This window comes from Panthera tigris, chromosome D1, assembly GCF_018350195.1.
Source record: "Panthera tigris isolate Pti1 chromosome D1, P.tigris_Pti1_mat1.1, whole genome shotgun sequence".
NCBI lineage: Eukaryota > Metazoa > Chordata > Mammalia > Carnivora > Felidae > Panthera > Panthera tigris.
The window spans coordinates 10,093,435-10,106,992 of record NC_056669.1 but is presented as its reverse complement, the minus strand read 5'-3'; the positions used below and the strand labels follow the sequence as shown (position 1 = coordinate 10,106,992).

The window sequence follows — 13,558 nt, the reverse complement described above, 5'->3', positions numbered from 1 at the left end:
TAGATAGGATCCCCCAAGCCTTCAAGGCAAGGGCTGTGGCTTGAGCCAACCCAGGCACGCTGACAGACAGTACCTGTTCTGTTCTCTATCCCTTCAGAGGGAATAATCACAAAATCTGCCTTCTCCTCCGACTGGGTTATAATGGACTCGCTCTTTGCGCTGTGGATAGGACTGGGTGAAGTCAGGCTGTGATTGAAGGAAAACGAAGACAAATGATTACTGTGAACAGCGGTTTGGAAGCCAACTTTCATAATTTATCCCAGAGATATGTTCTTACTCATCTTCCTCCTAGTGCCTAACACAGTCCCCAGCCCACAGTATGAATGGACATTTGTTGAATGAGTGCAGGATGAACTTACTGAAGGAATGAAATGAATGTTGAATGAATGAATGACCCAGTCCTAGGAAGTCTTTGCCATTTTGTTACTTACCATCACCTCCGTCCCTGGGCCCAGGTTCAAAGACTGAAGTTAACGTGTGTCTTAGTAGTTTTGGGAGCTGGAAGGAAAAATCTACTTCCAATCCATTGGTGTCCCACAGACACAAGCATCACCAGCAGAGTGACATGGTAGATCAGCCCTAGGCTGATCCCGAAGGAGGGGGCAATGCTGAGGGTGATTCAGGGGGAGAAAAGGCCAGAGTGTGGACAGTGCGGGGCTGGGCAAAGGGGCAGTGATACATCAACAAGGATGGGACATGATAAGGAAAACGGGAAAAGACTTGCTCGGCAAAGGGAAGGGTTTACTTGATTGCACCATCAAAGAGTTACGTAGATCCCTGCTACACCATTTGTGAACTGTCATCGGAATCCTCTCAGCAACTCCTAAATTATTATACAACTAGCAGCCTTGGGAGGGACTGCTGGGAAGGTCAGGGAACATGAATTTTAAAGCCACACAGAATAACAGCAAATCTACAAGACAAGATAGGAATGGGAGGCTGATGTTTCCATCTGATAGGGGAAAGGAATCTGAAGAGCCTCTTCTCTTTGCACCGCACCTTGAGAACATCAACTCTGAAACAATCTCAGGGGCTGTGGGGTCTCCAGGCCCAGCCCCCTCTCAGGAATTCTTTCCAAATCCATCACCCAGACAACAGTGAAAGTGTCTAGGACTCGCTGACCCACTTAATGTGCCCCTGAAGTCTCCCAGGCTAATCCTCACAGCCATGATCAGGAGTTAACATTTTGTCTTCCTAGAAACCAGTAAAAGCAAGAGCTGAGCACAAGTGGATGTAGTCAGAGATTTCAAAACCTCGAAAGCAGCCTGAGGACTGGTGTCTCGTCCTCCTCGTTGATCCCGAGTTTGAGGGCTTTGGTGGGAATGACCTCAGCCAGTAATACAGTCTCATCCTTATTAGAACCGCAGAAAAAATGTAAAGTTTTTTCCTTCTTCAAATTAAAGAACGTCGCTGAACCCTACCTACGGATCCATAGTCCAAGCAGACAAGAGAAGTAGAGAGTGGCAAGAAGTGGTATTTAGTAAAGGTAATTGCTTTTGTAGAACTCTCTTATCCATCTTTCACCATTTAGGTAATCTGACTTCCAGGCCAACATGAATTAGCTGCTGGAAAAGCATTAGCGTACTTTGCTTTTATATAATACTTTTGAGAGTACTATGTCATTTAACAGGAGAACAGATTTTTGACCATTCAGGCCGCGGCGTTCGCCTCCCTGCAGAAATGGGGATCGACGCTCAGAAAGACGCCTGCATCAGCTGCCCTCCTTTGAGAAACGATAAAAACACTTCCTTAGCTGACAAGGTGTTATGGTTGACGCGATCCGCTGTCTGCATTTGGCTGGACCACAGTGGGTATGTGTGAGACGCGGCGGGGGGGTGGGGGGGGGAGCGGGGGGGGGGGAGAGTGGGAAGAGGGGTGTGAAGCAAGGATGCTGAAAAACTGCTGGCCTCAAAGCAGAGACGCATGCTCAGCTCCACCTTCTCCCTCTTAAGTGAGCGGTCCCCCTTATAAGGGCAGGAGGAGGAGGATGTCTGCATACCCAGCCCCACAGGGGGAGTGGCAGTGCGGCCAAAAGAAAAACAACATTTCTCTTTCTTGAATTTGAGGCTGCCAGTGTGTGAGGCCACAGAGAGGGGAGACGAGGAAACTAGGTGGTCAGGTCAAAAAAATAAAGGACCGGGGAAGCAAAATCCTGGGGCACATGTGGGAGCAGCAAGATTGCTGCTAGAGATGGGCCACGTCGAGATGAGGCTTCCAATCTTCTGCTTCAGGTCACAGGAAGAGTATTGTAATGCTAGGCTCTTCCCGATTAGCTCAAAACCCCTATTTTGTAAACAAGCAATCCCCTACCTGCCATCATAATCCCCGCAAATCAGGGAACTGATTACAAATCAGGTGTGACTGATAACACTTCTTAATTCCCACAGGCCTAACATCTCTCCAATCTTAACATCAGACAAACAACCCCCCAGCGAGGTCCAAATTAGAGTAAAATCAATTTTTTGAAAACGGGTAAAGGGAAAGAGTCCTGTTTACTCCTCAAGTGCCCTCCCACGGCCAAGACAGGATAAGGTAAAGGGCCACTCCTCTGGCCCCTATGCCGGCTCCAGTTTCCTACACCCACTCACTGTATTTTGTAGTGACAATCCCAGACCAGCAGCCCGTCCTTCCCAGTACAGCGCCCCCACCCATCCCGGTCGGTCTCAGGCCGACAGCATCCTCCAGTCCTGGCCCTGCGCCCGCCCGCTCCCCCCCAGCTCCAAAGCCAAAGTGGCCTCTGCTCACCATTTGACTTGCGTCCCTCCCATGGTCCCCCTCCTGGCTCCGGCTTCAGCGAGCCTGCTTCCCCGGGTGAAGCGCGAGGCTGGGAGTCCCGGCGCTCCCGAATTCGGGCATGTCTCCCCGCGCTGGGGCCCGAGGAACCACTCCACCGGCAGGCCGGCTACCAGAGCTGCCGGCCGCGACCGCGGGAGAGAGTCGGCAGCGCAGGGAGGCGGGCGTCCCGGCCCCGGGGACGGGGATGCTGCCGGGTCTCAGGCGCGCTGTCCCGGCCGCTCAAACGCTGCAGCAGCCCGGCCTGGGCGGAAGCCACCTCCCCTCGCAGGCTGCGGGTCCCTGCCAGCGGCATCGCGGCGGCCGCGCGACTCCGGGCGTGCCCCCGGGCGCGGGCATCTCACCCCATAGCCGGCGCGGGGCAGCGCCGCCCGCGGCTCCGGCTGCGCGGTCGGGTCCCAGCGGCGAGCTCGCTGGCGCCCCGGGCTCCGCGCCGCCTCCCGCCCCTCCCCGCTCCGCCCCCGCTTCCAGGCTGGCGGCGCGACGGGCGGGCGCGGGGCTCGGACCGGGCAGGGGCGGGGCGGGCTGGGGGGTGGGGGGGGGGGGCGCGAGCGCGAGCCCGGCGCGGGGCAAGGGCGGGGCCCCGGGCGCCCCGGGGCTGGAAACGCCTTTTCCTCGCGCCCCCTCCCTTCGCGGTCACGGAGGTCTGGGGCCGGTGTCACCGGCTCCTGGTGGGAGGGGGCGCCCAGCGGGGTGTAGAGTCGGGGTCGCGCCCGGAAACCCGCCGAACGCCCATCTCCCACCTTCCCAAAGGCGTTTCGCGTGTTCTTTTTTCCCAGCCCGAGGTCGTTTTGCGTGGACACAGTAAGAGGCCGGCCGGCCCGCCCGAGGTCTACGGAGCAACAGGCGGTCAGGGCTCCGCCAGGGAATCTGGAGAAGCAGGGGGCCACCTTCCCCATCTTCCGAGCCACTCCCCGTTCAGAGTTACATCGCGGGGTCTCGGGCCTTCAGGGGTCACTAAGCCATGAGATGGCCTCACCCTGAGGAAGGGGGTGGGCGGGCAGAATGTTCCCAAGCCTGCTGGGTCCGGGAGCTCATGGAGGAAAACGCAAGGTGCTGACCCAGCCTTCCAAAGAGGTGAGTGAGCGGTCAGCTTACAAAAAAATTTAAAAACCAGGAAGGAGTGAAAGGGAAATGCGAACTATTATCTGACCCCCTCCCAGAAAACTGTCACTGTCTACCCACTACAGCCCGATTTCCAGTGGGTCCCTAGTTCCGGCTGTGTCACAGCCCCGGCCCCAGTCTGAGTTCTGCCAGAAAGGAAGGAAGCAGGTGTTCTCTGGAAGAAATGCAGACTTCTCTCTCTCCCTCTCTCCCCCCGGCGCTCTCTTGCTCTCTCTCTCTCTCTCTCTCTCTCTCTCCCTCTCACTGGCAGGCACAACAAAGTGAAAGGCCTGTAGTCATGCAGGAAGCTATAGATCTCATTATACAATGAAACGTCCTTTGATTCTGTACCAAGTGATAGTCTAAGGAGCAAGCCAAGGAAGAAATGGCTCAGATTCTCCCTACTAGCACACCCCTTGCTTAATGGGTACAGGGTTTCCTTTTGGGGTGATGAAAATGTCTTTGAACTGGATAGAGATGATGGCTGCACAAGATGATGAAGGTACTAAATGCCACTGAATTGTACACTTTCAAATGATTAATGGCTAATTTTATGTTATGTAAATTTTATAAATAAAAAGGCAATCTATTAAAGGTGAAAATGAAAGTTGAGCAAGATTACCAGTTTAGTGAAGTGCTGGGAAGAATTCCATGTGACTGCAATAAATTAAGAAATAGTCTATCAATCTAAGACAGAATTTTATGTGGAAAAGAAATAGGAAGAAGACAAATGCACATAAGATACATGTAAGACAAGGAACACTTAGGTGTAATGAGAACAGGCTAAGCTGGGTTGGGGTAGGAAAGAAAAGGTCCTAAGAGCATAAATTAAGTATGATTCAGCTATGAAATGAAGTTAGTAAATAAGCTAACACGTTCTGGGGATGTATTTATGGAGCATGATTTACATGAGCTAGGAAAGTAGTCTTTTTCTGCCACTGCACTTGGCATCGATCAGGCTTTTATTAGAGCACTGTGTCCTGTTTTGGTCTCTGCACTTGGCTCTAAGAGATACAGATGGCCTTTCTGCTAGAGTCACAAACATCTTAGCCCACTCAAATTCACACTAATCTGCTGCAATTCCTAGCCCTATAAATGAAAGTTTGGAACATTCTCATGCTCTCAGACAACTCTGCTCAGTTTTTTCTCTTGTTGTAAGTGTTAGACAGCCTTCTCAGGCCATGCTTAGAGTTAAGCTCCGGTGCAAAGGCCATTCTGTGGAACTGGCTGTCATAAACGGGGGCAGCTGATACGCAAGTATCAGAACCAGGGGCTGGGCCCTCACAGGCCCCCATGTGGACATACCTAAGCAGTGACACTGAGGCTCTGCACAGAAAGCTTCCTTGTGTGGGAAATTTACCAACACCCCAACCTCCCTGCCTGCCTGCCAGCACAAAACCGCAAAGCAGTGCCGAAGACTACCCCCTTTGAAGTCAAACAAACTGAGGGAAAGAGAAAAGGTTTAGGAGCCTTAAAGCCTGTTGTGCTGCTACCTGAGGCTGAGAATCCCCAAGAATTCCACCTTTAACCAGGACAGCAGTGGTGGGAAGTTGGCGCCACACTTACCTGTTACAGCTGGACTCAGACGGGGACCTCTGCTGCCCTTCATACTGCTGCACCAGGGCTCGCACGCTCCAGTACGGGTTCTCAATCTCCTCGTCCACGCTGTTGTTCCTAAAGCCGGAGGATGCCAGCAAAGGAGAGGGCATCAGTCTTTCAGTTCGGGTCGACTCAACGAGAACCGGTAGCTGGCCACTCTGAGAGTGCCAGGGGAAGAAGGAGGAGTAAGGCCAAGCCCCGGCCTTAAAGACCCTCGACACCCAGCAGGGAAGACAGACAGATGGATTTCCCTAGGGTCTGCAACACCTCAGGGTCTTGCTCTCTCCCAGCAGACATATAACCCCCAAAATGCTTCCTGCCATGACTTCCTTCAGGACAGGCTGGCTTTAGCATACATTCTAGGGAGACTCCCCCAGATGACTTGAACACTGCTCCCACATATCTCCCGGTGTAGAAAACACGCCGTGCCAAAGGCATATATTTAAAATTCTGGGCATCAGAGCAAAAAATTACAAATGTGATTCCTTTACTTTCTGCTAACTGCAAAATAAACATCTCTTTTAAAAGGGCTTTTCTCAGGGTGCCTGGGTCACTCAGGAGTTTCAACCTCCAACTTCGGCTGAGGGTATGATCTCACAGTTCATGAGTTCAAGCCCCACGCTGGACTCTGCTGACAGCCCGGAACCTGGAGCTGCTTCAGATTCTGTGTCCCCCTCTCTCTCTGCCTCTACCCAGCTCGTGCTCTGTCTCTCTCTCTCTCTCTCTCTCTCACTCGCTCTCAAAAATAAATAAAAACATATAAAAATTTTTAAAAAATATGAAAGGGCTTTTCTCAGGGTGCCTGGGTGGCTCATTCGATTGAGCATTCGACTCTTGATTTTGGCTCAGATCATGATCCCAGGGTCATAGGATCAAGTCCCATGTTGGGCTCTGCGCTGAGTGTGGAGTTTGCTCAAAATTCTCTCTCTCCCGGGGCGTCTGTGTGGCCCATTTGGTTAAGCGTCCAACTCTTGATTTTGGCTCAGGTCATGATCTTGCGGTTTGTGAGTTTGAGCCCTGTTTCGGGCTCTGTCTTGACAGCGTGGAGGAACCTGCTTGGGATTCTCGCTCTCTCCCTCTCGCTCTCTCTCACAAATAAAAAAACATTTAAAAACATCTCTCTCTCTCTCCCTCTGCCCTTCTCCCCTGCGTGCACATGCATGCACTCTCTCTCTCTAAAATAAAACATAAATTAATGAAAGGGCTCTTCTCTCGTGGAGTGTCCTCTCTGACCTACACTCCTTGCTCTCTTCTGCAGCGTGGGGCTGTTTGGGTGATCCTTCTGTCTACTGCACAGTATCATTTAAAGGAGGAAATTCAGAGAGGAACAAGTTCCCACCCCCAGATTTCTACCCTTACCTCTGCCTGTATCGAAAGACATCCCGTCCCGACCGTGACATGTCATGACACACATCAGCCAGAGCGGCAGCTGCCCCCTGGGCCACAGCAGTGGCACAGTGTGGTTGGTGACTCTGCAGAGGGGTTCTGGAGTCCCGTCCTTGGCTCACTGTCCTGTTGGAGCCAGGTTTGAAATGAGCTGCCAAGGCAAGGACCAGCCTCATGATAGACTTCAGGTTTCCTTCCACAATATCTGAGGGACAGAACACACCCAGAGGTCCTAAGACAGAGGCAGAGGGTTCACTCATTGAACACATATTTGCTAGTGATACAGGCAAGCAAGGCAGTCAAGGTCTTTGTTCTCACAAAGCCATGTTCAACAGGAAGACAGAACGTTTAAAAGCATTTACAGGGGCGCCTGGATAGCTCAGCCGGTTGAGCATCCGACTTCAGCTCAGGTCATGATCCCACAGTTCGTGGGTTCGAGCCCCGAATTGGGCTCTCTGCTGTCAGCACAGAGCCCACTTCAGATCCTCTGTCTCCCTCTCTCTTTGCTCTTCCCCTGCTTTCACTCGTGTGTGCTCTCTCTCTCAAATAAATAAACATTAAAAATAAAACAGAAGCATTTACAACAAAGTATGGTAATGTGTTACGGTAGAAGTACAGGATTCTCTGGGAGCTCAAAGTAGAGGCATCTTGTCTAGTCTAGAGGGCTCAGGGAGAGAGTATAGGGGAAATAAGTTTTAAAGTGAGACTTGATTGGTTCATCAGATGAAGAGGAGAAGAGTGTTCCAAGAGGATGGAGCAGGCGTGAAGCTCTAGAGGTGAGAGAGAGCATGACCTACGAGAGCTGTGCCATCTGATATGGGAGCCACTAGCCACATGTGGCTACTGAGCGTTTAAAAGATATAGTCTGGGGGCACCTGGGTGGCTTAGTTGGTTAAGCGTCCGACTTGGGCTCAGGTCATGATCTCATAGGTGGTGGGTTTGAGCCCTGCATCGGGCTCTGTGCTGACACCTCAGAGTCTGGAGCTTGCTTTGGATTCTATGTATCCCTCTCTCTCTGCCCCTCACCCGCTCACTCTCTCTCTCTCTCTCTCTCTTTCTCTCTCTCTCAAAAATAAACATTAAAAAAAAATTTTAAAGATATAGTCTGAATTGAATGTGCTATAAGGGTGGTACTTAGCACAAAAAAAGTCAGATTGAAACACATCTCATTAGCTTAGTACAAAAAAAGAAGAATGCAAAATATCTCATTAATAGCTTTTATACTGAATACATGTTGCACTGATAATACTTTGGATATTTGGGGTTAAAATATATTATTAAAATTATCTTCTATTTCCTTTTTAAAAAAAATATGGCTCTCAGAAACTTCCGTATGTGACTTGCATTATATTTCTATGCATGCAACTGTGGCAGATGAAGTGGAAAAAGTACAGCACAGCTAGGGCCCAAAGTGCAAGGGGAGAGGGTGAGGGGGTGAGGCCACAAGGGGAGAAATTAGAGGTCAGAAAGGGCAGGGCAAGCCCCAGGAAGGACTTTGGGTTCTCCCATAAGGACCTGCACACACAGAGCAGTGGTAGGGGCATATGTCTTCGCAGAAAGATCATCCTGGCTACAGTGTGGAGAGCGGATGGATGGGAGGCAGTGAGACTAATTAGGAAACTGCTGCCCTTCTCCAGGTAAAAGACAATGATGTCCTCAACGGCGGTGTTCCCTCAAAATAGCTAACTTTAATGGGCCAGATCCCTAAGCCCACCCCTCATGGGGACCAGAGCACAGACATTACGACACCCTAAATTTTGCCCTAGAAAAAAAGAAGAATGCACACAAAAAAAACCAATGTGATAGGTCTGGTGAAAGTTCACGTAAGGGAATGAGTAAAACTCTCATGTTTTTAGTTTCACAGCATTGTAAATATGCAAGGCTTGGAAAAAGATTGATTGATACCTTCTACAGGGTGCTCTCATGGTAAGAATCGGCCCCACCTGAATGACCCCAACACCTAGAATGCCAATAATCCAACACAGAAGGAAGGCTCCCTCTGGCCCCCTTTCTCATCAGAGCCCTGGGCCATCAGACCCAGAAACTGAAGCTGAAACAGAACCAGATCTACAATCAGTTCTAGAGAAACAGCGGGAGGGCCAGGGAGCCTGTGCTCTCTCAAGACACCCTAAACAATTGCTTCCTTGCAGCCTGGGCTCAAAGTGAATTGAGCAGTGTCCTCTTCTGGTCGTGTGGCTACAAGAGAAGGTATGTGCAGAGGTCCCAGAGCCCCTTTCCTCTTGCCCAAAATATTCTGTGTTATCCAAAAAAAAAAAAAAAAAAAAAAGCCATAAATATTTTTCTTCTGGAAAACTGGATGGAAAAAAATAAAGCTAATATGATTTGAAATAATTCTTGGGCATGAAACCCAAGTAACTTGGAAAACATCATCTATCTTCAATTTGATAACTTAAATGAGATATTCTAGAGTTTATTTTTTTAAATGTTTTTATTACTTATTTTTGAGAGAGAGGGAGAGAGAGAGAGAGAGAGACAAAGCACAAGCAGGAGAGGGGCAGAGAGAGAGGCAGACACAGAACCTGAAGCAGGCTCCAGGCTCGAGTTGTCCGTACAGAGCCCAACATGGGGCTCGAACCCACAAACCATGAGATCGCGACCCGAGCTGAAGTCGGACACTCAACCGACTGAGCCACCCAGGTGCCCCTTAAATGAGACATTCTAAAGTTAATACTCCGGTCTTGTCATTTCTACTCGATTAATTTTTGTACACACACTCAAGCAAACCTTTATTCAATTAAAATGAATAGAGAATGTCTATCTCCACCCAGGTTTTCAAAAGCACTCAGATTTTGAGAATCGCCCCATCCCAAGAGGGTAACTCTCTTTATGGAAAAATGATATGAGGCCACAGACTTAATCCTATTCCAGTCTACTCAGAACCCTCGGCTACACGACGGATGGTCCTTCTGAGGCTCATAATCACTGGGTAAAGCTGACCCAGACGTGATGAGGCACTGACCTTTAGCCGAAGTCTGGTGCATACGAATCTTTTTGGAGGCCACGAACTGTAGCACTTTCTCCACATTGTTCTTCATCTCCTGTTGGTTACTGGGACTCAACTGTACCCCATTCAGCTTTTCTCCTGCTGTTCAAAGAGAGAAAATATGTGAAGTTATAGGGAGGAACCATACCAAAGTTTCATAATAGCCAGACACTGAGAAAAGGAATATTTGATGTAAATGCTAAGATTATATATAAATGTGCAAGTGTGTTAGGCCTTGGTGCTTGTAATTTGGATGGAGGAATAGGAGAGCAAAGTCCTTTCGGTGGGTCTTCAAATTTTCAAAGCTGTATCCAGGGGCCTGTGAAGTTACTGTGTGTCCCCTTATTCACTCAACAAATATTCATTGAGCATCTTGCTGTGTGCCAGGTACCGTTCTGGGCAACAGTGAAACAACAATAAACGAGATGGACACAGCCCCTTCCATCACAGAGTTTATATCTCTAGGGATAACAGATGATCAAGTTAACCAGTTTGTGTTTAATAGAATTTCAGGTAGTGATACGTGCTACGAGGAAAAACAAAAAAAGTGTGGGATCGTGATACTATATTTGAGCAGAGACTTGAACAGTAAGAGATGTTAAGATTCAAGGAGGAAGCATTCTGGACTGAGGAATCACAAGTCCAAACCCCAGGGTGGGAATGGGCTCAGCTTCTCTGAAGAGCAGCTCTAAGCCCAGCATGGCTGGAGTGGAGAGAGAGAGGAGTCAAGTCCTAGGAGAAGTTAGACAGGTAAACAAAGCCAGATCATTTAAGGCTCTGTGGACCAAAGTAAAGAACTTGAATTTTATTCTAAGAGTAACGGGCAGCCAATGGAGAGTTTGAGGCCAGGAAGTTACGTGATCTGTGCTTTCAAAAGTTGACCCTACAGGCGCCTGGATGGCTCAGTTGGTTAAGCGTCTGACTCTTGGTTTCGACTCAGGTCATGAACAGATGGAACCTTGCGTTAGGCTCTGCGCTGACAGTGCAGTGCGGAGCCCACTAGGGAGTCTCTCTCTCCCTCTCTTTCTGCTCCCTCCCCATGCATGCATGCACATGTTCTCTCTCTCAAAAAATAAATAAACTTAAAAAAAAAAGTTGGCTCTATATGGGCTTAATTTATGTGAAGCAGAAACAGGGAGATTAGTTAGAAAATGAAACTTGTCAAGGCAAGGGATAATGGTTTGGGCTTGAGTGGGAAAGGCTGACAGGTGAAAAGCCAGGTATCAGGTAAAATTTTAATATGAAGCAGACAGCACATGTGAAGGACTGGGTACAAAACAGGCAGAAAAGAGAATAATCAAGGACAAACTTCCAAGAGTTCTACTTTAACAGACGCCGTGTGTGATTTCAGCGAAGAAATCTGGAGGGTAGAGGGGTTGGTGGAGAGAAGGGTATGAAAAGCTCTGCTTAGGGCATGTGGAGGTAGAGTCGCATTTTAGACAGCCAGGCTGGGATGCTGAGCAGGAAGCTGATATTCATGTCTCGAACTCAAGGAAAAGTTTAGAGCTTAAGATGCAGATGTGGGAGGAGATCACTTGGGGACAGAGAAAACACAAGGGATAAGGACTGAATGCGGAGAGTCTCAACATTTAGAGGTCAGGAAGGAGGAAAAAAGCCAGCAGAGCAAGCTGGAGGAGGCAGGAAGGAAGGAGAGTCCTGGACGCCAAGAAAAGAGAGTGTTTGAAGGAGGGAGGGAGTGACCGACCGTGTCAAGTTCTGCTAAGTCGAACAAAATGGGGACTGAGGCCGAGCCACTGGGCTGGATAAGGCAAACGTTGTGACCTTGACGAGAGCAGTGTAAGTGAAGAGGTGGGATCAAAAGCCCAGTGAGGGTTTGTTAAAGAAAGAACAGGGAACAAGGCAGTGAATTCAGCGAGTTTTTCCATAGAGCAAAATCACAATAAAATGCAGCACTTAAGAATCTGGGTTTCGGGAAACCAAAGAATACATATTCATATTGCTTGTATATGCATAGAATATCTCTGAAAAGAAATGTAAGAAACTGCTAACACTACTTGCTTCCAGAAAGAACACGTAGTTGGTGCGGGTGGAAAAAAGGCTTTTACACCCTTTTGTAGCTTCTGCATTTTCTGTCTGATTATATTTTCAAGTATAATCTATTCCAGCAAGTGAAAAATAATGTTAAAAATGAGCTTTGGAATTAAAGCAGGTCTAGCTTTTGCCACGTACAGTTATGTGGCCTTGTACAATTGCCCAGCCCTTCTCAACCTCGTGAGAGATGGCATAAAATGGCAGTACCTGCATCACACCTGTAGCATAAACCATCCAAAGTAGCACGCTTAGCGCAATGCTTCATCTATTCTAAGTGCTCAGGGAATTCATTTATTTATGTTTATAAGTCTTCTCTTTTAAGCTTGCTTCCTGAAAACAGGGATGATGGTAGGTGCTTCTCAAGGCTGGACGATCAAAGGAAATGAAATGAAATGAGATTAAAAAGTGTCCGACAGATGGCAGCTATCACTATTACCACCGTTATTTTCATTGGAAACGAATGCCCTGATGAATCCGTGAGCTGGCCCGGTGAGGCAGTCACGGAGAGGCTGCCTGTAGCAAACCTGGCTCCTTCTGCACCACTTGTAAGGATGAAGCAAGTGACTCTCTCAAGGATTCTAAGCAAGGTCAGCCGATGAATATAACAGTAATGTCTGAGTACCTATTCTGTGCCAGGCACTTGGTAGGAGGTGTGGGAACAGAAAGAAAAGTTACACTGTACCTGCTTTTAAATAAGAGCTCGGTCTATACGGGAGAGAGAGGTAAACAGTCAGCGCTCAGTGCATGGGAACACATAGTAATAACAGAGCTGTGGACAAATGCTGTAGAAAGAAGGGGATGGTACCATCCAATAAGGGCGACTGGCAACAGTTCCAGGGCTCTTCATGGAAACCCTTCTGTGAGGCATGATGGTAGTTTCACAGAAGGGGTCCTTTTGCTGGGAACCCTCCTTCTTCTTTCCTGACCCCTACTTCCTTTTCCAGCCTCAGTTTAGACATCAGTGCTTCTGGTAAGCCACCGCCGAGCCCCTAGAACTGGGTCGGCGCCTCCATCCACCCAGGTGCTCCTATCTGTCCTTACTCTATCAGAGTCCTAAGTACATTAATGGAATGAGTTCACTTTCCAGTCTTTCCAACTAGATTGGGAGACTCCTGAGAGCATAGACTGTGCTTACAATCACATTCCCAAAGCCTAACAGAGTGCCTAGCACACTGTTTATTGACTAATAAATAAATGAGTTAATGATGGGCAAGAATGTTAAACCTTCTCTACTTCCATTTCCATGTGTTATAAAGAAGAAGCAAACTGCTCGGAAGGGCACATGGAGGATAAAGAAGGCATGTTCTGGTTTGTGCTGGCATCGGTCCAGGGCCCACTGACCAACGATCTCGATGAGATATGCCAGGATCACCCCATCCCGAAGATCCTGTCGCAGGTCCTGCACGGGCTTCACTGCTGGCCTCTTCTTGAGCTGTGCATTCACCCAGGCCACATACGCCTGGAGCTGTTGCTGGAAAATCAAAGGTGGAAATAAGGGAAAGGAATATGATTCTTCTCCTTTGCCCTGCACCCTCTGAGGCAACATTTGAGACTGGACTACGGTGGGAAATCCACATCCAGAGGGAGGAGGAGGTTTCAAGGAAATAAAGAAGAAAGATG

General features: G+C 48.8%; 1 protein-coding gene and 1 long non-coding RNA gene across 5 annotated transcripts in view; one reads left to right on the top strand and one right to left on the bottom strand.

Annotated features, from left to right (window-relative positions):
- The window catches only part of DIXDC1 (DIX domain containing 1), a 71,605-nt gene that overhangs the window by 26,124 nt on the left and 31,923 nt on the right, over window positions 1-13,558 (bottom strand). Inside the window, exons 2-6 of one of the 3 annotated variants that reach the window (XM_042959125.1) lie at window positions 13,280-13,409; window positions 9,863-9,988; window positions 6,856-7,087; window positions 5,464-5,571; window positions 74-186 (exon numbers count right to left, since the gene is read on the bottom strand). In XM_042959125.1, coding sequence (XP_042815059.1) covers window positions 74-186; window positions 5,464-5,571; window positions 6,856-7,087; window positions 9,863-9,988; window positions 13,280-13,409 — 709 coding nt within the window. Of the gene's footprint in view, window positions 1-73; window positions 187-2,745; window positions 3,179-5,459; window positions 5,572-6,855; window positions 7,088-9,862; window positions 9,989-13,279; window positions 13,410-13,558 lie in introns of those variants that run through there. The other 2 variants (XM_042959127.1, XM_042959126.1) reach the window with 2 other exon arrangements.
- On the top strand, window positions 3,423-13,286 carry LOC122231347. 2 transcript variants are annotated; one of them, XR_006208543.1, is made up of 5 exons: window positions 3,423-3,870; window positions 8,739-8,808; window positions 9,033-9,090; window positions 12,261-12,525; window positions 13,195-13,286. It is a non-coding gene; the product is annotated as an uncharacterized LOC122231347 (long non-coding RNA). The 2 variants fall into 2 exon arrangements; XR_006208544.1 differs by having other exon boundaries at window positions 8,902-9,090.